This window comes from Astatotilapia calliptera, chromosome 10, assembly GCF_964374335.1.
Source record: "Astatotilapia calliptera chromosome 10, fAstCal68.1, whole genome shotgun sequence".
Classification (NCBI taxonomy): domain Eukaryota; kingdom Metazoa; phylum Chordata; class Actinopteri; order Cichliformes; family Cichlidae; genus Astatotilapia; species Astatotilapia calliptera.
Window position 1 is genome coordinate 690,797 of NC_137431.1, and position 25,721 is coordinate 716,517.

The 25,721-nt window shown below is 43.1% G+C and overlaps 1 protein-coding gene across 1 annotated transcript in view; it reads right to left on the reverse strand.

The window, feature by feature from the left end:
• Positions 1-7,937: 7,937 nt before the first annotated feature.
• sim2 (SIM bHLH transcription factor 2) overlaps positions 7,938-25,721 on the reverse strand; it is a 60,855-nt gene continuing 43,071 nt past the window's right edge. The window contains exons 5-11 of the mRNA XM_026182153.2: positions 24,460-24,545; positions 22,202-22,401; positions 21,790-21,896; positions 21,351-21,498; positions 21,119-21,272; positions 14,045-14,366; positions 7,938-9,786 (exon numbers count right to left, since the gene is read on the reverse strand). Of these exons, the coding sequence (XP_026037938.2) occupies positions 9,098-9,786; positions 14,045-14,366; positions 21,119-21,272; positions 21,351-21,498; positions 21,790-21,896; positions 22,202-22,401; positions 24,460-24,545 (1,706 nt within the window). The 3' untranslated portion in view covers positions 7,938-9,097. The remainder of the gene's footprint in view (positions 9,787-14,044; positions 14,367-21,118; positions 21,273-21,350; positions 21,499-21,789; positions 21,897-22,201; positions 22,402-24,459; positions 24,546-25,721) is intronic.

Sequence of the window (25,721 nt, forward strand, 5' to 3'; positions counted from 1 at the left end):
AAGTCGGCCATCTTGGATACAACTTTTGTTTTTTCAATAGGAAGAGGGCCATGTGACACATCAAACTTATTGGTAATGTCACAAGAAAAACAATGGTGTGCTTGGTTTCAACGTAACTTTATTCTTTCATGAGTTATTTACAAGTTTCTGACCACTTATAAAATGTGTTCAATGTGCTGCCCATTGTGTTGGATTGTCAATGCAACCCTCTTCTCCCACTCTTCACACACTGATAGCAACACCACAGGAGAAATGCCAGCACAGGCATCCAGTATCCGTAGTTTCAGGTGCTGCACATCTCGTATCTTCACACCATAGACAATTGCCTTCAGATGACCCCAAAGATAAAAGTCTAAGGGGGTCAGATCGGGAGACCTTGGGGACCATTCAACTGGCCCATGACGACCAATCCACTTTCCAGGAAACTGTTCATCTAGGAATGCTCGGACTCGGCACCCATAATGTGGTGGTGCACCATCTTGCTGGAAAAACTCAGGGAACGTGCCAGCTTCAGTGCATAAAGAGGGAAACACATCCTCATGTAGCAATTTCAAATATCCAGTGGCCTTGAGGTTTCCATTGATGAAGAATGGACCCACTATCGTTGTCCCCATATACCACACCAAACCATCACTTTTGTTGTTCCAACAGTCTTGGAGGGATCCATCCAATGTGGGTTAGTGTCAGACCAATAGCGGTGGTTTTGTTTGTTAACACCATTCACATAAAAGTTTGCCTCATCACTGAGCAAAATCTTCTGCATGAACTGAGGGTCCTGTTCCAGTTTTTGTTTTGTTCATTCTGCAAATTCTGTGCGCCGATCTGGGTCATCCTCGTTGAGATGCTGCAGCAGCTGGAGTTTGTAAGGGTGCCATTTGTGAGTAGCTAATATCCGCCGAAGGGATGTTCGACTAATGCCACTCTCCAGTGACATGCGGCGAGTGCTACGCTGTGGGCTCTTGCTGAATGAAGCTAGGACAGCCACTGATGTTTCTTCATTAGTGACAGTTTTCTTGCATCCACATTTTGGCAAATCCAACACTGAAGCAGTTTCACGAAACTTAGCAAGCAGTTTGCTGACTGTAGCATGGGAGATGGGTGGTCTCGTAGGGTGTCTTGCATTGAAATCTGCTGCAATGACCCGGTTACTGCGTTCACCAGATATCAACACAATTTCGATCTGCTCCTCACGTGTTAACCTCTTTGACATGTCAATGGCTGTGAACAAAGAGAAACTTGTAAATAACTCATGAAAGAATAAAGTTACGTTGAAACCAAGCACACCATTGTTTTTCTTGTGACATTACCAATAAGTTTGATATGTCACATGGCCCTCTTCCTATTGAAAAAACAAACGTTGTATCCAAGATGGCCGACTTCTAAATGGCCACCATGGTCACCACCCATCTTGAGGAGTTTGCCCCCTCACATATACTAATGTGCCACAAACAGGACTTTAGTATCACCAACCATTCCCATGTTATCACGGTGTATCCATATAAATGGCCCACCCTGTAGAATGCAGAGATGATCGTATGATCGTTGTTGTAAAGGCTCACCTTTTAGCACATTCACTTCACCAGATGCACCTTGTTTCTTTTCCTCACCTTTGATTGGGTGTGGTGCTTGGCCTTAATTGCACTCACCTACCCCTCACTCTTTCTTCACTCCCACATGGGGCGGCAGCTGAGAGAGAGCAGTCCATGTGTGTCTTTCTTTCCTCTCAGCTGCATTTGAATAAAGCACCAAATCCACACTTTAAGCTTAAATTTCAAAACTTACATTTTAACTACTGATTTTATCTACTGTTCTGATTTTATCTGTTTTGATTTTATATACTGTTGTTTGTTTGTTTGTTTGTTTGTTAATTAGTTAGTTAGTTTATTTGCTTGTTTTAATCAATTGTAAATCATGCTTTTTATTTGTTCTTGTTTCTAATGTCTCTGTAAAGCACTTTGAATCACCTTATTGTTGAATTGTGCTATACAAATAAACTTGCCTTGCCTTGCCTTGCCTTTACCCGTTATACAATAAAACGACAAAACCTGCAAATGATGACTGCTTATTCTCATTCTAATCCGATGAGCCCATGATGATGACTACTGAAACCCTGAACCTTCCTTCCTCCAAAACATGGTCCTCCGAGCCGGAGTAGCGTTAGCGTCATGGATTCACAGCAGCCATTGACTGAAGATTTGAGACGTTCCGGTCGTGATAGTCGACCTCCTGCCTACCTGCAGCAGTATGACGTTCAGTACCCTGGAGCTAGAAGAGCTACATGTGAGACAGAGAGTCAAACAGAATGCCATCATAGTGACAAAGACACACATGGGCTGCAGGATCCTGTCGGAGAGTCAGAAAGACAACCAGAGACATCCCCTGCTCCTTTACCCACCAATCAAGATGAGGTGATGAGGGAACTCCTGATGACAATGAGGGAGATTAGGCAATTCATGATTCAGTTATCTCCTCCCCATTCTCGCAGTTCCTCCAGATCTTCAATTCACACTGTCTCTGATGAAAGCAAATCCTCTGTTTGCGGTTTACAAGCCATTCCCCAAACACATCAGCAACATGAGCAGTTCCCAGTGATTGATCCAGCAACATGTCAATCACCCTCTCAGCCCCCCCAGGTTAGCCGTCACTCTGGTGCAGTTCTGGCTGCTAGCCCTCCTTTCCCTAATTCAACAATATTAGATGCTGCAGTTCCTTCAAGTGGTTTGCCTAGACCAGTTTTTCCGACACCAGATGAGACTCCTTTTAATTTCCTGGCCACGCCACTGCAAGGTCCCCACCAGATTTCATGTGTTCAACCTGCTGTTCCTCTAGATGAAGACCCCGCTCAACCTCTCGTTTGCATTCCAGAACCAAGGCAGCACCCTCCTGTAAAGCAGCAACCAGCTACATCTGATGGTTTGCATGCACAAAAACCTTCAGTACCCATTACTGCTAGTTCTAGTCACCCTGTTAGCACTAGAACACATGTGTATAAGCTTGAGGGTCCTTCTTTCCCAGACCTTACCAGAGAAGATGAAATCCAGTATAGGCTGTTACGAATGGCCCTTACTAACCTGCTTGACCCTCATGAGACGGAGCACTTTAAATATCATGTCCTCCTCGATCATCTGAAAGTAGCTATTTCCTTTTCCTATGCTCCTGACCCATACACTCAAGCCATCAAAGCTCTTGATGAGCGTTATGGGCAACCAAGACAGCTAGCATTGAAAGAGCTACGGAATATACTGGAGCTTCCTCCTATCAGAGCAGGTGATGGTCGGACTCTGGATAACTTTGCTCTTCATGTGCAAGCTTTAGTTGGTTTGCTTAGCACTATGGGTGATCAAGGACGGACAGAACTAAATTGTGGCTCCCATGTCGATCGCCTACTTGAAAAGTTGCCCCCAGAGCATTCCAGTCGCTTCAAACGGCACATTTACAGGGAACAAGGAGATGTGACGTATGACTTACCTTTGTTCTCATCCTGGTTGCAAATGGAATGCAAGGACAGTCCTGTTTCATCCTTTAACCAGCCACGACCTGCCCATAAGTACACCTCTCCACTCACAACAATATTACATGGGACAAATGCATCCGATCCTGTACAGGCAGCACAACCCATCATAATGACTAAGGCAAGATGTGCATATTGCTGCTCACCTGAACATCACATTAGTAAGTGTCCCGAGTTCATTCAGAAGACAAAGGATGAGAAAATAAACTGGATAAAAGCAAACAAACGGTGCTGGCGTTGTGCTAGGACTCATCAGGCCGCAAAGTGTGACCTGAGGAAAGCATGTGCCACCTGTATGGGACTACATCTACAGATCCTATGTGATGTAAATAAGAGATCTAAAACTGAAACTAATCCTGTAGTGAGGACACTACACTTTGATAGACCTAATGATTGTCCCAGTGTCCTTTTAAAGGTTGTGAAAGTGCTCCTGCGAAATGGCAAAAGAACTCTTGAAACATATGCAGTACTTGATGATGGCTCCCAGCGTACCATTCTTCTAACATCAGCTGCACAGCATCTCAATCTAACTGGGGAAGCAGAGAGATTATCACTTAGAACGGTCCATCAAGAAGTTGAAACTATTCAAGGTTCTTCTGTAAGTTTCAAAATCTCACCCATCGCACATCCAGAGAAAACATACACAATTAATAATGCCTTCGCTACAAGTCACTTAGCACTTTCAGGCCACACCTACCCCGTATCCTCTCTTCAACGGAGATACAAGCATCTTCAAGGTATCCCATTAACCTTTACTAACAAAGCAGCTCCACTACTGCTCATAGGCTCTGATCATACCCACCTTATTACGCCTATTGCACCAGTTAGACATGGACCATTTGGATCTCCTGCAGCAGTCAAAACCCGCTTAGGATGGACACTCCAAGGTCCAATCACAGACTTCCAACCCCAGAGCAGTTCCACGCATGCCCAATGTTTATTCACATCTTCCAGTTCAGGTTCAGGAGAACCGCTCCAGCACATCCTTGTGTCCGCTGATGGCTCTGAATTCATTCAGCCACTTCATACTCTACCATCAGCAGTACCTATGTCGTCACCGGCAGTGCCACTATCACCAGTTCCACCGCCTGTGGCTGCCATTCCGCCAGTGGTCAGGGCGCTGCCTGCTCCTGCATCACCTGGTCCTGCCTCTGCCAAGCCCCGTACATTGCCCCCAGCACCTGCAAAACTGCCCAACGGTCTGCAGGTCTGGGTCTGCCGCTGCATCCCACGCGGTCGGCATTTGGACCTGCTTTGCCGCCACCGCTGGCTACATGGTCGGCCCCCTGAACTGTCTGGCCTGCATTGTCGACCTCTAGGTCGACCCCCTGAACTTATAGTAGACCTGTAGCATGTCTGATTCCTCTGCCCCCGCTTTGAGAAAAGGAGCATCTCTAATCCTTTGAACATATTTCTCAGTAGAAATATGGGAGCGGCTGTTGTAAAGGCTCACCTTCTAGCACATTCACTTCACCAGATGCACCTTGTTTCTTTTCCTCACCTTTGATTGGGTGTGGTGCTTGGCCTTAATTGCACTCACCTACCCCTCACTCTTTCTTCACTCCCACATGGGGCGGCAGCTGAGAGAGAGCAGTCCATGTGTGTCTTTCTTTCCTTTACCCGTTATACAATAAAACGACAAAACCTGCAAATGATGACTGCTTATTCTCATTCTAATCCGATGAGCCCATGATGAACTGAAACCCTGAACCTTCCTTCCTCCAAAACAATCGTTGTCCGGTCTTCTTCCTCTAGCCCCCCACCCCGCCCGGAACAGGATTTTCCAGAGGCTTAATATCCAAGTGTCTTCAGGCAATATACTGAACCCTGGGTTTCCTCTAATGTGTGTGTGCGCGCGCGTGTTTGTGTGCGTGTGAGTGTGTGTGTTATTAGGTGAGGCTTGTTGGCATTATATGCATACCAGTCGAGTGTTCCTCTCATGTGGCTGATGTGATCACACACAGATCTATTTCTTGACTCTTCATTTGTCTCCAGCACCTTACACTGCTGAGCTCTCCTCTCCAGATGAAGTGGCAGGAAATGTGCAAAGTGGACGCAGCATGTTGCTTTCATGGGACCTCAAAACTTCCTGTATCTCAGACATAACAGGCCATTATGGAAGTCATCATAGTGACACTACTGTAGTGTTGTCGGTTCATTCACAGCATAAACGGACTGGTTCTCTTTGAGATTGCATTTAGATTAGTTTAGTAAAAATGCCAGTGCAGCAACTGCACCATTCAGCTGTACTGTAAACAGGAGTTTGTGATGATGCACACACAGATTTACACTTGATGTGCACAAATTCACCAAAACTGAATCAAAGATCATTTAATCTTTAATCTCCTAGATAAAAGGTCAGTCTTAATTATTTATGACCACTTTATAACACTCCCTTTCTTCCTTCATCCTCCTGTACCATCACAATATTATGAAGGTCATTTCTGTTCTCAGTCCTTTAGCCCACGGGTTCTTGTGTGACAGAAGCAGATATATTAAGTAAAAGGGGTGAAGAGACACCGTTAAGCTGCTGTTGGTGCCAAAAGCCATCTGAAGATTATTAAGCAAATGGCTCTCTGTTGGATCCATACTCTCAACATCCTATTAAACAACTCAAGTCTGCAGGTTGCTGGGGTCAAAAGGAAGCGCTCCCTTTTTGTATTAAGTGTGTGACACACATGTACAGCCTCGTCGGTGGACACGCACACACAGTTCAGACCATTAAAGTGCTGTGATGACTCTTCAGAAGGCAGATTTTAAACTGAAGGAAACAAAACCAAAAGAAAAATGACACTTAGCTGCGTGTGGCTTCATTTAAGCACCAAAGTCACTCAGTCTGCTTCGTGTGATCGGTAAATGAACCGGTTTTTTTCTCCTCTCAGGAGCTCAGTCTGGGTAGAGCTTTTTTTCTCCTCCTCTCTTGTGTATTTCATAGTTTTTCTCTGACCTGTCTTCCCAATGTGATGTTTGTACAATGTGTGTATAGTCGGTTACATGTACATGTAATGATGCAAGTGACAACTGAAGGCATAATCAATCAATCAAAGCGTTTTATACAGCATGCCTCATTCACCCATTCACACAGGCACGATATTCTGCACTTAAGTGCTTTCACACACATTCATTGGAGAGCAACTTTGGGTTTAGTTCCTTGCTCAAGGATATTTGGCATGCAGCCTGGACCTGCCAGGGATCGAACCACTGATTAGCAGATGACCTGCTCTACCTCCTACAGCCAGCCTGTCTGCACGAACGCTAGCTGCTCGTTCAGGACCTATTAGGACTGAAAGGTTTTACACTAGCTCCAGTAAACTAGGCCCTGTTTACTGGTACTCAATCAAGCCCATCATTGCCATAGTCATGAAATCCTCAGCTGGCAAAAGTAAAATACGGACACTGGGCACTCCTCCTTCACAGAGGTGTGTGTCAATGATTGTTAGCAAAGAAACCAATAACTTCATAAATATCAAGATCATTTTTAAAGCTCTTAGAAAGCTGAAAAATAGGAGTTGTACAAAAATATTTGTGCTTCTCCAAAATGTCCATGTGAAAGTAATAATGGATTGGATTTATATAGCGCTTTTCAAGGCACCCAAAGCGCTTTACAATACCACTATTCATTCACACACTGGTGGAGGCAGCTACAGGTGTAGCCACAGCTGCCCTGGGGCAGACTGACAGAAGCGAGGCTGCCATATCGCGCCATCGGCCCCTCTGGCCAACACCAGTAGGCGATAGGGTAAAGTGTCTTGCCCAAGGACACAACGACCAGGACAGAGAGCCCGGGGATCGAACTGGCGACCATCTGGTTACAGATACGCTTCCCAACCCCCTGAGCCACGGTAACCAAAGTAACCAAAAGGAGAAACTGCACATGATGCAGCAGCCTGAACATGTTGTCCTGTGCCTCCACTCTGCACCAGTCTTCAGCAAGCATAACACAACACAAGTCAAATTAATGAGAATACAGTGTAAAAAAAAGTCTGAATACTGTGTTTGAACAGGAAGGGCAGCAATGACCACTCACATTTGTGTTGAGGTGGCAACAGAATATCCACTGGAAAACTTAGTTTCACTTAAAAACGTCTTTAAATTTAGGAGCGCTGAACTTTGTTATGGACAGATTGTCAATGACCACATAAAGAAACAGGAAGAACTGATTTGAAAAAATGTTTTTTTTAAAAATAGCTTTATTAATGTAATTTTGATAAATTACAAATGTTACTGACATGCTGGTGTAAAGCAGGTTGATAGTGTGGTACAGTCTGGAATGAAAGTGTTTGGCTAAATTAGCAGTATGCAGTACAAAGTTAGCTCCGGTCAGTAACAGGTTAACTAAACACACCATCAGGAAACAGGAACAAACCAGTCTCTTTCCAAAGCTATACCAGTCCTTGTTTGAATAATATAATATTACAAACCCAGCTTATTACGCTTGACTTTAATTTGATTGCTTTCACAGAAAATTATTGTTTATAAAAAAAAAAAGTGCAAAGGATGAAAAAACACAAGCAGACAAACATTAATATTTAGGGTTAAAATGCTGAACACCAGAATACTTATAATAATAATTTTTGGCAAATGTTTTTAGGTTTTTGGTCGTCATTATTCAGCCTTAGAATGAGTGTTATCATAAACAAACCAACGTGATTCGATTTATATGAGTAAACCTAACCCTAACCCTGAAACAAGCCCCTGTTAGAAGACAGCTGTTAACAGTGAAATCAAATATCAAGTCTTCTGATCTGTCACAGATTTGAGTTTTGATAGTGTTTCATCCTGTGTTGGTCGTTAACTTATCACATTTTGAGTTTTAACGAATAATTTCAGCTATGCAATAAATATATGAAAATTCACAACACGTCTGCTATGCAGTATTCATGGCAGCACAAGCAAACACAGCACAGCTAAAACACAGGCAGACTAAAAACATCAAACTTTACCAGTTTGACAACAAGTTCAAGAGTTACAGAAAATGAAGGTGAACAATGAAATGAGCTGAAGACTAAACTGTTCCCATGGAACCATGGCTGACTGTGACCTACACCCGTTTCCACACCTTGGCTCGTGTGATTAGGTAGGGGGTCCATTGCCCCTCTTGGGGGGGACACTCCCACAGGGCTTAAATCTGTGACTCTCCACAATTTGACCCTAGAACTGAAGAAGCTTCTCGGATGAGAGGTGAAACGTCTTCAAGCAACTTAAAGAAGTCCAGAGGCTTTTCTTTCCGAGCTCCGTAGACTACGATGACCTGGATGACTGAGGCTTCACAGACATGTTCCCATGGAAGTGACACATGGACAAACACACCTGCTATGAAATGACTGAAGTAACAGTAGTAATATTTGCATTTCAAATATTCTGATCACATGATTCAGACATTATTCCATCTTTAAGTCCTAAGTTTAGGTTACGATCAAATCATTCATTCATTTATTCAGTAGAAAGTAAATAAAATACTTTCAAACGCTGCATTACTACATATGCTTTACAGAAAAGTTCTAAACCTGTTTTAACATGATGTAATCAGCTGCAGTGTCAGAGCTATGTGTGCAGACACGGATAAAGCCTGCTTCTCTTTCTGGGTCACCTCTCATTCGTGATGATGACAGATGTGCCAGTGCGGTGTGGGGTCTCTCTGTGGCTCTCAGGAGATGAGCTGGAGCTGGGACTCTGGCTAGTACAGTTGTAAGACACCATCTCTTTACCTTGGTAACAATGGCCATCTGTTATATTGCTCAGTGAGGCAAAAGGGGAGGCCTTAATAGGACCAGGTTTGCCCAAGACTTGATGAAAGTTTAAAGACATATATGGAGCTCCTATACCTGTCAGCATTCTTGTGTCGTCTGCAGATCTGGACTGTGGCTCCGTGGCAGCTCCAAACTGCTGCTGGTCGTCAGCAGGTTGATGATATTCTGCAGCAATGTGACTGTAAGGGGTCTCCATCATACAGAGCATCTTCTTCTGCTCAAGCACTATCTGCACAGGGAGCGACTGGCCTATGCCATGCAACAAGCCACCATGCTCACCTTTACCAAGTACCAGGCTGCTGAGCACAGGGCAAGCCAGGGCCCTGTCACCTTTTGCATAATGTTGCATGTCCTGGTTTAAAGCTTTACTCCCCTTTGCGGCATGAGGCTGGGCATGTGGACAAACTTTGCTATGGACGAGTGTGTAATGTTCACAGAATTCGTCCTTTAGCCTGCTGTTTGAAAGATGGTTCATTCCACTGGGACAATCATCCTGGTACCTACGGTCAGCTGCCAGTACAGGCCCTATTAAAGAGAAGACATGTTCAGAAGTTGGCTTGCACCTTAATTAAAATGACATGAGCACTCTGCTGAATGGCTCCTAAGGAGTTTACAGTGTTATTCATAAGATGTCAGACTGTCAGTGTTTTAATGAATCCACCTATGATGTTATTGACAAATGCATGTTTTCCTGAGCTTGCATTCACTACTGCAGACTAAGCTTTAGTTTAACATTCTTCCATTCTGAAAACAACATGAATTGTGTGGATATGAATATGGACTTGCAAGTTAAACACCAGACTACAAAAAATGATTCTGTTGGCTTCAATATGGACTTCCTACTTGTGTTTGTGTAGTCTGGCATTTGTTCAGAACCAGAACTCCAGACCCTCAGTCCTCACTGGACCATTATATTTCAAACAGCTTGTGAAGCCCAACTCCTTTACCACTGCTTTCACCAGTTGCCTCTTCAGGAGAAACTTAACTGCTGTTTCCCTGTGTACAGATTGTTCTGCATAGAGCCAGCAAGCTATTTTGTGTTCTTGGGAGACCTGTTTGTGGGCACCTTTGCCATCAAGCTGCCTCTTCTAAGCCTGGACATGAAGGAAAAATACATACTTCTAGCTGCTGGGCTCACTCACCCGTCTTCCTGACCTCACAGCGCAGGCTTTTTCTTTTTGGAAAAAAAAGATCTGAATGACAAAATTCATCAACCACTGGGAGGTGGCACGAGCATTCTTTATCCCAAACGGTAGCACTTTAAACTGGTATAAGATATCATAAGCCACAAATGCTGACATCTCACAAACACGTTCTGTCAGTGGTACCTAACAGTACCCTTTCAAAAGATCAACCTTACGTACTTAGCCCTACCCACTTGGTCAATGCAGTCTTCCAGTATGGGGAAAGCATCTGAATTCGTGACATGACTGACCTTCCTAAAATTCACCTTCCAAAAATGATCTGATCATCTGCTGGTTATTAATATCTTGTTAAATGGCATGAGTCACTGTGAATTAGTCACCACCAGCACTGTGTGTGTGTGTGTGTGTGTGTGTGTGTCTGAGCATTTTAGTTCATGTTATTTGTTCAGTTAAATGTTTGCATGCTCTCTGTCTTTTGTTCATCTGTTCTGTGACAGAGGGGAGGTCAGATGAATTTGTGTAAATATCCCTCCTTAGCAGCTAACAGTACAGGTGAGCTCCACGCCCCATCTGCTGGCTCAATCACACCAATCTGGAGCATGTAAAGCACTTCCTCCTTCGCCACCTTCCATTTGTGAGGGGACAGATGATACATGTTGTTTGATTGGGACTGCCTCTCCCACATCCACATCATCAACAATCCTATCAGATATTCCAGGCACATCCTGAAATAGCTCAGAATAGCAGTCAACTACCTCCTGCCTCTGGAGCTGCTCTGGCCTCTGTGTTATATAGTCTGGCATTAACAACCTCAGACCCACATAGCAAGCAGGTCTGGCCCAGATTGGTGTCATGGCAGAGTGTATGTCAACCAGATGTGCGCCATGTCTGACAATGATGGCGCTATTTATGTTCCTTTTTTCCTATTTTAGTTAGAAAACCCAAATGCCATGTTGCAATACTATACTGTTATGGCAGCCAACGTTTCAAATGCAGATTTGACAGGTTTGTGAGTGTACACTTTATCCAAAACCTAGTGAGGGTTTACTCATGTTTGCCAGTGAGTGGCTGTAGCTCAGGAGGTAGAGCAGGTCACCTACTGATTGGAAGCTTATTGGTTCGATCCCTGGCTCCAACAAGCTCCAACAAGGTCCAACAAAGTCAACCATTATGTGAGCAAAAGGCTCATCCTCAACTGGAAAAAGTTGTAATGGTGTTACTGGGTTAGATACACTTGGCTCTTCGACAACCTGACAAACATGGCAGCGGCACCAAAATAATTTCATATCCTTCCACATACTAGGCCAATATAGGTGTTGGCTAAGTTTCTCCAAGGTTTTCTTTGCAGCCATGTGTCCAAACAATGACGCATGCACCAACTGCAAAACCTCCTGGCGACAACACTTTGGCAAAACGACTTGTTCTGTTGTGGCCCGGTCCTCATCAGCTGGCCTAGAAGGAGGCCTCCACTTCCTGAACAATGTGTCATTGTGAAAATAGTAACACTTTGGCACATCTTTAGCCTCCTGCACTTACTGCTGACCTCATAGCATGTTCCAGGGAAGGATTATTCTGCTGCTTCTGCACCAGAGACTCCCAATTCAGAGGGTCCTCCTCATGTTTTACTCACATGACCTGTTTATCTCTTCTGACAGCTGTGAAGAGCACCCATTCCTGGGTCATCACCTATACCACCACATGCTTTATTCCCATCAACAGATTGCACATCACAGCCATTCCAAGTGCTTAATAGGGAATCAGAGAGGTTAGTAAAAGGGTGGTTCACAGGGGGGCCACACATGCAGGAAAAACTTCAGGAAACTCCAGCTCTCTTGTCTTGGGGGAATCCACTGCGTAATCACTGACAGACAGAGCAACTTTAACCCAGGCCACATCATTGGCCATAATCAAATCGATAGATCTAAAGGAGAGATTTGTGACTCTGCTACATTACAAAGCCTGTAACCAGCTCAGATCTCAGGTAAAGCTTGTATACCTGCAGGATCTCATGACCCCTCCTACACCTCGCACAGTGGTGAACTGTGGGAGACAGTGGCCTCAGACATAAATCCATCATATCCCTGTAGTTCATTGAGAGACTCCCGAGCTATTGTTACAGACCTACCGGCCTGGTATTATTTTGCCTTCTTGGTAACCAGGGCACTGATTTTTCTTGTGACCTAATTTATGGCGCCAATAACAACGAGGCTCTGCAGGAGAATTCTGGCTCCTACTTTGGAATAGAGCTGATCCACTGGGCTGTTGTATCAAACTCTTTTCTTGTCCTGACGGGTGCCAGGTCCTGCTTCCACCCTGACCATATGGACCATCCTCACTCCTATCCTCATTAACTCTCCTCCTCCCCAGACTGACTCCCACCTTAAATCCATGGGCAACTTCATAACAATCGTCCAACTCTGTGGCCTCCGGGGGCTCACAACATCACATTCATTGAGATAAAAGTCAACCTCCCTGGGAGCACTCACTTTAAATTGCTCCAACAACATTAGGTCCTTCAACTTATGATGATGACCAAAAGCCTGAGATGAATTTATCCAACAATGCAAAGCAACTTCCTGTCTATGCCACATATCCAAATAAGACTCACTTGGTTGTCTCCCCAGCTCACGTCACTGCCTGCGGTAAGTTTACGGAACACCTACCATAAGAAGGCGTCATATTTCAAAAGTGGCATCTAGCGCTGCTACTGCTCTGAACCATCAAAGCCCACTTGTCTTCAGGCCACCCACTATCTATAGCAACTTTTTCAAACATCTCAAAAAACACATCAACAGCATCTTCATCAAATGAAGGCATAAAAACACGAGCTCTATTCAGATCGAATCTATCATCACCTTGGCTTCCTTAGCTTTGTTCACCTCTCATTTACCTAATCTCTCCAGGCAAGTCCCTTCCCTCTTTTAACTCTTTCCCTCCTTTTGCTCCATTATTTGCTGTCACTTTTCTCCTCCACCAATTTTCTACGTTGCCTTTGCTCTAACTGCACTTCTGGCCGCAAAACCTCCATTAGGTGCAGCGCAATTGCAGGTTTAGCCAGACCTTCCTCCAGCGAAACCTCCTCTTCTCCTGCCAGATCGATCAATTCATCCTTCTTCAACCTCCTGAACTGCTCGCTATGTCCACCTGTTCCTGATGTCCTCGTTTATAGCCACTATTTAAGGTAGCATCAGTCCTCGCTGGACCATTATATTTCAAACAGCTAGTGACGCCTGGCTCCTTTACCACTGTTTTTGCCACTTGCCTGTGAGAGAGAAACTTGCCCGGTTCCCTGTGTACAGATTGTATTGGAGAGACCCTTGCTAGAGAGCGATGAGCTATTGTGTTCTTGGGAGAACATCTTTGTGGAATTGAATTTTTTTTATCACTGTAAATAAAATCACTGAGCTGTAAAAGTGAGTCCTGCCTGCCCAGTGATCCTTGACGCCCAGGCTGCTTCCACCACAAATGGTTTAGTGTTAGGTCCCCACAGTGGCAATTCTACTGAGGTGGTTTTAACAGAAGTGGGGTTGGGTGAGAGTAGTTAAAATATGGTAAAACAAAATCTAGAATATGGAATGTCAGAATGAGATTTAATCATAGAAACCTAGACTATAAATCAAATTAAATAAAAACGTAACCTTTGTATTTGTTGGCTGCTGTGGAGTTGCTGATGTTCCATCCATCAGCCCCTTTACTATGCAGGGAGCCGATGATTTGTTGAGATAGCTGAGAGGAGGGAACTGAGCTGGGCAGCTGGCTCTGAACGTTCAGATGCTGATGATGGGATGGGTAATGGAGAGTCAGATTGTAAGTGGGGCTGCAGGACACCTGAACTCCTTCAGGTCTCAGGTTGGTTCTCGTCTCCTTGCAAGGGGTCATTGGGTACAGGGATCTGTCTTTCAACATCCCCTTTTGTGACGAGCAGTATGAGAGGTCCGGCTGGAAGAGGCGAGGAGCCTTCTGATGTTCATAAAAAATACAGGGATGGTTACTATCTTAGGATAACACTTTATTTCAGTATTTATCAAAGTAGCTCTGTAAGACAATAAAATATTTGATTATCTTTTTCCTACTAGATCCCTTGTAAGCCAAAAATGGTTTGAATTGTTCTTTGTTCACTGTAATCATCAGGGTCAAAGCTCTTCTGAGTAAAATTCAGCAGAAGCTTAAATGACATCTCAACTTATTCACTGTCGGTGGGTAAAACATTCTGTGTTAGTTCAGAAAGTATTCAGCACTTCATGTGCTTCAGTGTTTGTCATATTCTAAAACTGAATCCTTATTCTAAAAATTCATTTTTCATCTCAAGATTCTACACACAATACCCCATAATGACAACGTTAAAGAAATTGCTTCAAAGTCTTGCAAATTTAGTAAAATTAAAGAACAAAAACATAACACGTATATTATGTACCTGTTGTACATCTTGTTTCCACTGTTCATCTATCAAATGTTTCTACAACTTGATCAGAGTCTACTTGTGGTAAATTCAGTTGATTGGACATTACATGTAATTGGATTGGAAAGTACATGTAACACATTTTAATAGTTGGGATACAGATTTGAATATTTTCATGGGTACTGGACCACTGAACTTGCATTTCTTCACAACCTTAAAATCTCAACATGAATAATCACTTACATATATAATAAAAAAAACCAATTACATCAACAAAAAAATAAACAGAATACACCCCCAGCGGATGTGATTCAGCCCACATCTCAAAGTTGTGTGAGTCCAGCAATAAAATCTCTTCTTGTAGAATGTGCAAAGGAGCAGTGAAGTGCTACTCTGTCCTGGGACTTAAGTAGAATTTGTAAAGTTCATGGCTTGTCCAAAGAATTTCAGTTTCTTCTCAGATCAATCATCTCAACAAATCCTGGAGGGGTGGCTCGCCATCTTTGGACTGGTACACCCAAAAAACCTGAGAAAAGTAAACAACAAAACGGGTTCTCCTGAACCCTCAAATAGGCGAGGGTGCGGCGTCAGCACAACCAGAAGAATCCCAGCAATAATAAAACTCTCCTCCAACTAAACAACAGTTGCCTGGCAGCTTGTTTCCTCAGCAAAATCCGACTAAAGAGGCAACAACGTTTCTCACTCAGAGGACCTGACTTTTTTTCTCCCCCCTCTTCTTGATCTCCGTAGCTGCTTCAGGTAAAATGCAAGGAGGCAGTACTCCCAAACTGTATACTTTACAGACCATTGGGACATCATAAACACCGGCTCTTCAGTTATTTAAAAAATAATTTTACTTAATTAAACTTGATAATGAAAAAAAAGTCAACCTCAATGATAATGCACTGAAACCCTTAGTAACTAGGGTTACACCCACACCTGTCTATGTAAGGTCCCACAGTTGACAGTGCATGTCAGAGCACAAACCAAGCCATGAAGTCCAAGGAATTGTCTGTAGAACTCCAAGACAGGGTTGTACCGATGAGAGGGTCAGTCTGACAGAGCTCCGCTTGATCTGTGGAAAGAGGAGACCTTCCAGACAACCATTTCGGCGGCACTCCACCAATCAGGGCCTGTATGGTAGAGTGGTCAAGGTGGCCATTCCTCATTAAAAGGCCCATGACAGCTAACTTGGAGTTTTCTAAACAGCACTAGAAGATTGTCAGACCATAAGAAAAAACATTCTCTGGTCTGACACGACAAACACTGAACTTTCTAGTGTCATGTCTGGAGAAACCAGGCTCCGCTCATCACAAATCCGTACAGTGAAACTTGGTGACAGCATCATGTTCTGGGAATTCTTTTCATCACCAGGAACTGGGAGACTGTAATATAACCACTGGTGTGGCATGCAGCCAGGAAGTGGACCCCAAAGCAGGACTTGTCATAAGACAAGACTTAAATTTATAACAACTGGCAACTGACAGAGCAACAAAAACAATAGTGGAGCAAAATGATCAGAAACTGGGACTAGAGGTAGGCACAAACCTGGGTTTCTAAATATGAGGAAAACGAAATGCAGAAATAATACCTAAAACTCCAAATGCTGGGTCCCAGTCCCAGGATCAAGACTGAGATTAGTCAAGGTTGAGGGAAAGATGAATGCAGCAGTGTACAGCAGTGAAGAGTTGCTGTAGCACAGCTGGTAAAGCAGGTCGCCTACTAATCAGAGGGTTGGTGGTTCAATTCCAGTCTGTATGCCAGACTAGGGCAAAATACTAACCCCAATTTAGAGTCTGAATGTGTGTGAATGTTAGGAGTACTGACATAGAAAAAAGTAATTGGGTAAATGGGTGATTAAGGCAAGTTGTGCTCGTAGTGGAAAAGTACAATATAAGAACCAGTCCAATTGTTATTTGCAAACATCCTTGATGCTTCAAGTACAGTCCCAATCAAAAGTTTAGGACCACTTGATAAATGGCAAAAACTCGTATTTTTAACATGGATCTTAGCAAGTTGTTAAGATCCAGCATTGCAAAATATGAGTTTTTGCCATTTTTCAAGTGGTCTTAAACTTTTGATCAATCCATCTCTAATAATGGGCTACATACAACAGACCTTTGAGGTGGCAGAAATTATGGCTTATTTGAGGAGTTTCATTCAGGTTTCAGAGCCCATCACAGCACAGAAACAGCTTTAGTGAAGGTTACAAATGATCTTCTTATGGCCTCTGACAGTGGACTCATCTCTGTGCTTGTGTTGCTAGACCTCAGTTTAGCACGATATTTTTTTTACATAGATTAGAGCAATTCAATTCTGTTCAGTTCAGTTTATTTTATATATTCCCAAATCACAACAGCAGCCGCCTCAAGGTGCTCTATATTGTAAAGTACTGACTATGTATTTATACACCACTCTGCATTTAATCATTATTTATTATTAATCTCTGGCTCGCTTCCACACTGTGCCTTTTATCCCATTTTCCTCCCATCATCCCTAACTGGTCGTTTCAGATAGCCACCCCTCTTTAAACCTTGTTCTACTTGTGGTTTCTTCCTTTTAAGAGTTTTTCCTTCCCACTGTCGCCAGGTCCTGGGTCATAAAGGTCATCTCATTGTTGTGGTTTTCTCTGTATTATTGTAGAATCTTAACCTTCCAGTATAAAGTGCCTTGAGGTTACTGTTGTTGTGATTTGGTTCTATATACATAAAAATGGATTTAAGGGAATTTAATAACCTGCCCCAGAGCTTCCAACACAGCAATAACCTTAAGCACACAGCCAAGATAACAAAGAAGTGTCTTTGGGACAACTATGTGAATGTCCTGAAGTGGCCCTGCCACTGCACAGACTTGAACCTGAGTGAACATCTCTGGAGAGATCTGAAAATGGCACCAATGCTCTGCATCCAACCTAATGGAGCTTGACAGGTCCTGCAAAGAAGAATGGAAGAAACTCCCGCAAAATAGGTTTGCCAGACTTGTTACATCTCAAAAAGATATGAGTGTGTCATTGCTGCCACAGGTGTTTCAACAAAGTACTGAGCAAAAGCTATGAATTCTCTTGTTCATCTGAATCTTTATTTGTTTATTAATTAATTTCTATTTGTGTTATTTCAGTTATTACATTATATGTAGTATAGTATGATGATGTATAAGGCAAGACAGGCAAGACAAAAAATAATATAGAGGCTATATTTAAAAATAAATAAATAAATACAATAAAAATATAACAAAAAATCCTCCAAACATACAGCACCTGGAACACAAAAATTAGAAAATACTCGGCTACCTATAGTGAGAGAGAGAGAGCGAGAGAGAGAGAGAGAGAGCGAGAGAGAGAGAGAGAGAGAGAGAGAGAGAGTGTGTGTGTGTGTGTGTGTGTGTGTGTGTGTGTGTGTGTGTGTGTGTGTGTGTGTGTGTGTGTGTGTGTGTGTGTGTGTGTGTCTTTATCACACATATAGTTGATAATGAGGGTGGGAAGCTGTAGTGATGCCCCCAAAAACCTGGAAGGAGAAAGAGATGGAACCAGGACAACTGTGCCATCCACGGCCCCCAAGAGTACCAAAGACTCAATGCCAAACATTTTCCGTACATAGGCTGTGAATACTTGTACATGTTATGGTTTTGTTCTTTTTATTTTTAAGAAATCTGCAAAAATTCAAAGCAAATGTTTTGGACTTTGTCAAAATGGGGTATTGTGTGTATTTTTTGAGGTCAAAACTAATTTAATCCATTGCAGAATAAGGCTGTATCATGACAAAATGTGGAAGAAGTAGAATGCTTTCCAGATGGTAAATGGCCTGTATTTGTATAGCGCCTTATAGCGCCCTAAGGACCCCAAAGCGTCATCCTGTCATCCACCCATTCACACACTGGTGATGGCAGCTACATTGTAGCCACAGCCACCCTGGGGCGCACTGACAGAGGCGAGGCTGCCGGACACTGGCACCACCGGGCCCTCTGACCACCACCAGTAGGCAACGGGTGAAGTGTCTTGCCCAAGGACACAACGACCGAGACTGTCCACTGTTGATATCCTCCTCTGCTCCCCTTCATGTGGGGTCCCACAGGGCTCCGATTTAACACCCTCACCCCAGCCCACCGCCTTTCACCCAGGGCAACTCCAGACTGAGACAGAGTCCAGCCCCTCTCAAAGAGACTGGTTCCAGAGCCCAAGCCATGCTTTGAGGTGAGCCCGACTATATCTAGTTGCTACCTCTCAACTTCACGCACTGACTCTGGCTCCCTCCCTGCAAGAGGGGACATTCCATGTTGGAACTGCTAGTCTTGGTAGCTACGGCATCTCCTGTGCATGATGGGCCAACAGGAGGATGGGCCCATGTTCCTTTTCGGGCTGTGCCCGGCCAAGCCTCATGGATTAAGGGCCAGCCACTAGACACTCAACCTCGGGCACCCTCCACAGGCCTGGCTCCAGGGCAGGGCACCAGTAACCATATTGCTGGCAGGGTGAACTGTTCCCTTGATCTTATACTCAGAGTGTTTTGAATAGTTCTTTATCTGGTCCTTCACCCAGGACCAATTTGCCATGGGAGACCGTACTGGGGGCAAAAGCCCCCCAACAACATAGCCGCCGGGATCCCTGGTACTCACAAACCCCTCCACCAAATCAAGGTAGCGATTCACAGAGGAGATTGGCAGACTGGGGTGGTGGTTCCCATCTTTGAGAAGGGGGACCCGAGGATGTGTTTCAACTATAGGGGAATCACAATCCTAACCCTCCCTGTAAAAGTCTTTGCCAGGGTGCTGGAAAAGAGAGTCCATCTCTTAGTCAAATCTCGGACACAGGAGGAACAATGCGGTTTTTGTCCTGGTCATGGAACACTGGACCAGCTCTTTGCCCTCTCAAGGATATCTGAGGGTGCATGGGAGTTTGCCCAAACAGTATACATGTGTTTTGTGGACTTGGAGAACTCATTTGACCATGTCCCTCAGAGTGTCCTATGGGAAATGCTGGAGTATGGGGTGTCTGGCCCAACAACTGTTGCAAGAGCTTGGTCCACATAGCTGGCATTAAGTCGGACCAACTTAGACGATGTACTCAGCCAGGCCTGCCCTTTGTCACAGATTATGTTCGCACTTTTTATGGACAGAATTTCTAGACGTAGCCAAGTGGCGGAAGGTTTTCATTTGGGTGCTCTCAGAATCTCATCTCTGCTTTTCGCAGATGATGTGGTTCTGTTGCTTCATCAGGTGATGGCCTCCAACTCGCACTGGAACAGGTGGAAGCTGACTGTGAAGCCGTGGGAATGAGAATCAGCACCTCCAAATCTGAGGCTAACGTCTTCAGTCAGAAAAGGATGGGTCAGGGAGGAGTTCCTGCCCCAATTGGAGAAGTTTAAGTATGTCAGGGTCTTCTCTTCTTAGGCTGCTGCTCCCACATTTCAGCCCTGGATAAGTGGAAGAAGATGGATGGATGGATGGATGGATGGATGGATGGATAGATGGGAGAAGAAGAGCAGGAGATTGACAGATGGATTGGAGCTGCAACTGCACTGATGTGGCTATATCGGTCCATCGTGGTGAAGAGAGAGCTGAGTGTAAAAGCGAAGCTCTCAATTTACCGGTCGATTTACGTCTCTACCCTCACCTATGGTCACAAGCTGTAGGAAGTGACCGAAAGAATGAGTTCGTGGATAGAAGCGGCGGAAAGGCCTTCTCCAATGGGTGGGTGGCCCTGAGGAGTTCGGCCATCCGGCAGGGGCTCAGAATAGAGCTGCTGCTCCTCCACATCGAAAGGAGCCAGTTAAGGTGGTTCGGGCATCTGACAAGGATATCTCCTGGCCCCCTCTTGGGTGAGTCCCACTGGGAGGAGGCCGGGCAGCATGTCCCAGGACATGCTGGAGCGATTATATCTCTTGACTGGCCTGGGAATACCTTGGTTTTATCCCGGGCAAGCTGCAGGAGGTGGTCGGGGAGACGGAGGTCTGAGCTTCTCTGTTTAAGCTGCTGCCCCTGCCACCCGATAAGTGAAAGAAGATGTATGGATGTTCTATTTTTACGCTTGTATGAGCAGATATGTGTTGTTATTGTTTGTTTGTTTTTTACTGTGTCTTATATTTATTCTGCTGTAGACCACTTTGGTCCTTTCTGGTTGTTTTAAAGTGATTTAAAAGTAAAGTTGGTATGGTGGCTCACACAAACACAGTTTCCCTAGTTTTGTAGTTTGCAATATTAATATTTCTGTAATGAAACTGATATATTATTTTTTGCTATAAGAAAGGTGGGAAATATTTCATTTATTTCTATATTTCTCTGGAATCTTAATAATTTCTAGGTCACGTGGAAGTCCTACCTCAAGATAGGGAGCTTCTCTTAGTTTGGTCTTCATCTTGACTGCTTTGGTTCTGAATTGTCTGCTGTGGTCCAGAGAGGAAGTGAGACTTACACCACACTTAGTGACTTGACTCTGATCTTCAGATAACTGTAGTTCCTTGCTTTCAATGTCACTGTGTACAATAAAACAGGTATATAGTCTGCATTGTTTCATGCAGGTTTTACATTTTAGAAGGAGGCTGCTGACTCACGTGAGGACGTAGTTCACACTGACAATACAGTGAGGTCTGGATGAACGGCTGTTGTGGACAATGGTAGCGTAACTCTGCACCCATACCCAACCTCCATGCTTTGATAGCAGGCGGTAATACTTGGTGGTGACCTGACCCTTCACCAGCACTGTAGTAAACACAGAGATAAACTGGTCAAATCTCCCTATGTAATTATCTTTAGGTTAGTTCTTTTAATTTAGTTAGCATCTAAAATTATTATTTATTTGTCAGTAACCATGCACAACAACATTGTACCAGATTGAACTACTTTTCATCCTCAAGGCAAATACATACAACATTAATCAAGCTATAAATGCAAAATACAAATCAAAGACAATGTTTTAAACTCCTCACAAATGTTCACACATAAGTCACTCCATCCTCCCCCATAAATACCACTGAAAATATTTAAACTTACATAAATGATGAGCGTATCGTAGATGGAAAATGTCACAGGCATGAACGTGGTGGTAAAGAGTCTTGTCTATCAGGTCCTGAGGCTCGTAGCCTGTCAGCTCTGCCACCCTGACTCCCCAGAAAAGAATAACAGGTCAGGGCTGATTTGAACATTCATATGTGGAAGTGAATCATAATGTTCATTTAACAGCCCTAAAATGTTTTAAAATAGCTTTTTGTTAAGCTTATATACCAATATTTTTTTAAAGTGAATATCGTTTAAATTGCTTAATGTATTATACCTGCATTAATCCTTATTACTAGATTTATCTTTACGTTGCTCATTTATTGTGACGATGAGTTTTAACAGGTGACAGAATATCATAATGTCATGGTTTTCCTTTATCTACCCACCTTCTCAACATGTCTCCTACCTCATGTCCAAAAAGATGAGCTTGAAGTCCAGGCTGGCTCTGAACATGAACATGTTACTATGGAGTTTGATCTCAGTGATACCACTGGGAGGCAGGGAGTGTCCAACTGCTACCAGGCCCATAGTCTGATAGCATGAGTCATAGAGCACCATGTCCACCATGTACTGACGCACTTTCAGGTAGCCACTGCAGTGGATGACCTGGGAAACAACGGTAGGAAACAAACGTCAATGCATTCAAAAGGAGCTGGGACTTTTCCAAATCAAACTTCATTGTTTAACCAAGTAGCACTTTATGAAACAACTTTTATAGGATTAAATTTTGACAGTTAAACTATCATTTAACAAACCATAATGTTCAAATCACAGTCACCCAGATTCCACTGTGAAATGCAGCTTTCGTATTTGCGTGCATTTCATGTGGATCACATGCTCCTTTTTGTCGGATCTGATCTGGGCTCTAGAGAGGATGCTCAAGAAATATGTGTGCCACAGATGCACTGATTGTGCCCCTTTTAAGTTAACTTCTCAGACATACAGTATCTCAAAAATGAAATGTGTTCATTTAACAATTTAAAAACAACCCTCCTGTGCCGCTCCAATAGTAGTAGTAATAATGGTAATAAATATTTAATATTTTCAATATTTTAATATGTAAATATTTCAATTTTACTTCTATATTACTATAATATAAATTTTATAATATTTTTATAAAATGTAATTATTCAAATTATCAGAATAATATTGAAGTATAGAACTACAGCTTTAATTTAAGGGGTTAAATAAAATGATACATGCACTGGTACTGAAATAGCACTTTAATATAGCACCTCATCTAAATACACAAAGTGCTGTCTTACTACAAGCCTTATTCACACACACACACACACACACACACACACACACACACACACACACACACACACACACACACACACACACACACACACACACAGGAAAGTGCTTTTAACCTAACACATGCCTCCTCCACGACTCCTCCCGGCTGCATACCCTTGGGAACTATACTGGAACCCGAGTTGCCCTTGATGCATCTATTGCAGTGTAAATGAGTGTCAGAATGTTTGACATTCATGCACTCCTTACATAGAAAACAGCAGCTTTTTGAATTAATGAGTAAGCTTATAATTAACTGTTTGTTTAGCATTTACATGCATGTGGACATTGGAGCACTTCGCTCTCGCTCTGCAGGCCTACTTGTTGTTCCTAGAGTATTTAAAAGTAGAATGGGAGGCAGAGCCTTCAGTTTTCAGGCCCCTCTTCTGTGGAACCAGCTTCCAGTTTGGATTCAGGAGACAGACACTATCTCTACTTTCAAGATTAGGCTTCAAACTTTCCTCTTTGCTAAAGCATATAGTTAGGGCTGGACCAGGTGACCCTGAATCCTCCCTTAGTTATGCATGTTTCGTATTCACTCACCTTTTTCACTCACTATGTATTTATACATCACACTGCATTTAATAATTCAGTATCATTAATCTGGCTCTTTTCTGCAGCATGTCTTTTGTCCAGTCTCCCTCCCCTTGCCTCCAACTGGTAGATGGCTGCCTCCCTAAGCCTGGTTCTACTGGAGGCCTCTTCCTGTTAAAATTGAGGTTTTCATTCCTACTGTTACCAGGTGCTTGCTCATAGAGACAAAATAGGACAAAAAGTGTGCTTTAAAGTTCCCTGGAGCTTGTGTGCTATAGCATACTACAAAAGCAATCCAAGAGTTTTGCAAGGCAAGAAAATTGAATATATGTTAATGGAAAGTAAGTCATCTGATTTCAAGCAAAAAGAGCATTGCTTTCAATAAGTTCAGATGAAACTGAAGGCAGAGAGACCCACAAACAAAAAGCCAATGAAGGCAGCTGGAGTAAAAACCTGACAGAGTATCTCAAGGGACTAGACAGAGCATTTATTGATGTACATGCGGACATGGGTTTTCATCCAAGCATTAAAGACACAAACACACAATGTGTGCGGTGTGTCTGTGAACAATCTATACACTGAACTGTATTCAAAACACCATGAACATCCAAGTCAGTTAGTCAATCAGTAAATCTATTACAAAGGACGGGGGTCTTTGTTTTTCGTTAAAAAAAAAAATGCTAAAAAAAGGACTGGAAAATCATCAATAGGAAAAGGGAAATTTATTTTCATGTCACAAAGGAACCAAGATAGGAAGAAATTAGAAACAAACGCACCCACTGAACTTTGGTGTCCTTGTTGGCAGATTTGTCATCCACTGGCTTTACATACCTTATATCCTCCACATGTCAGCCCTGCATTTCGTTTGGCAAGAACACACTTCATCCTCAAGAAGAAGGACCGCTCAATTTCATACTCTGTCAAGAAACAGACAAAAAATAGTTCAGAGGCATTACGCATGTTATATTATTTATATTATGTTCCATTTTTAACACTTCTTCAACAACTTCCATTTCTCACCCGGTTGCCACTGCACAACCTTACCATAATCCTGTCCAAAAGCTCTGGGACAAGAGTTTCTTAGGAGTACAGTACAGTAAAAAATTGGGGTGGGGGTGGAATGCTCTTACGAAAGCTTTCTTTGTCTTTAAGCAGTTTACAGGAATAGTGTCCAGGCTTGCAGGTTTGTGGAAAGACATCCAAAGCTGGTGAATGGTGGCTACTTTGTGTTCCATTCTCGATCACACTGCTTCAGTAATACTGAAGTCCGGGATCTGGAGAGGCCAATCCATAGCTGGTGGTCTTTCGTTGTCTTTTTCTTTCCATGTATGCTTTTACTGTATTGGCAAGATTTCTGGAATCATTTTCATGCTAAAAAAGAAACCTCTTGCCAATCAGGTGCTTTCCAGAAGGTATTGAATTGCATTGTGGATCTAAATTCAAGCATTTGGTGTATCTTTTGTGTTCATAATACCATTAACTATAACAAGATCCTTAACACCACTGGCTGTACCCCCAAAACCATGACTGAGTCCCCACCGTGTTTATAAATGGCTGCAGATAATCACTGTTTTACTTATTTTCCTTTGTCCTCTGTAGATTCTGACAATGATTTGAACTAGAAATTTCAAATGTAGACTCATTACTCTGTAAGATTTGTTGCCACAGAGCCCAGGCGTTGCCGATTTGCAAAAGTAAAAACTAACAACTTGATTACCCCACATACATATTTTATGAGGGTTTTTTTTTACTCAGAAGTACCACTGCAGGACTTGGTTGTGCATTAGCAACAAAAAGTTTAATTTGAGCCTGAGAGGGTTAAGAATGGCTTCTTGACAGCCAGACTTGCACTGAGATTATTTCTGGTGCGACTTCAACAAATAGTAGATGGATCAAGTGAAGGGGCAGATACATATCTCAGGTCGCATGTCAAGTCTTCACTGGATTTTTTTCTGTTTCATAAAGACAGAAATTTGACCCATTTTCATCTCCTGTACACTTTTGTTTTGTCTTCTACTTGTCCAGTTATCTCATTGTTTTAGGATATATGACACAGCATGCTGAGATATACCAAGTTAATAGCTAATAGCTCT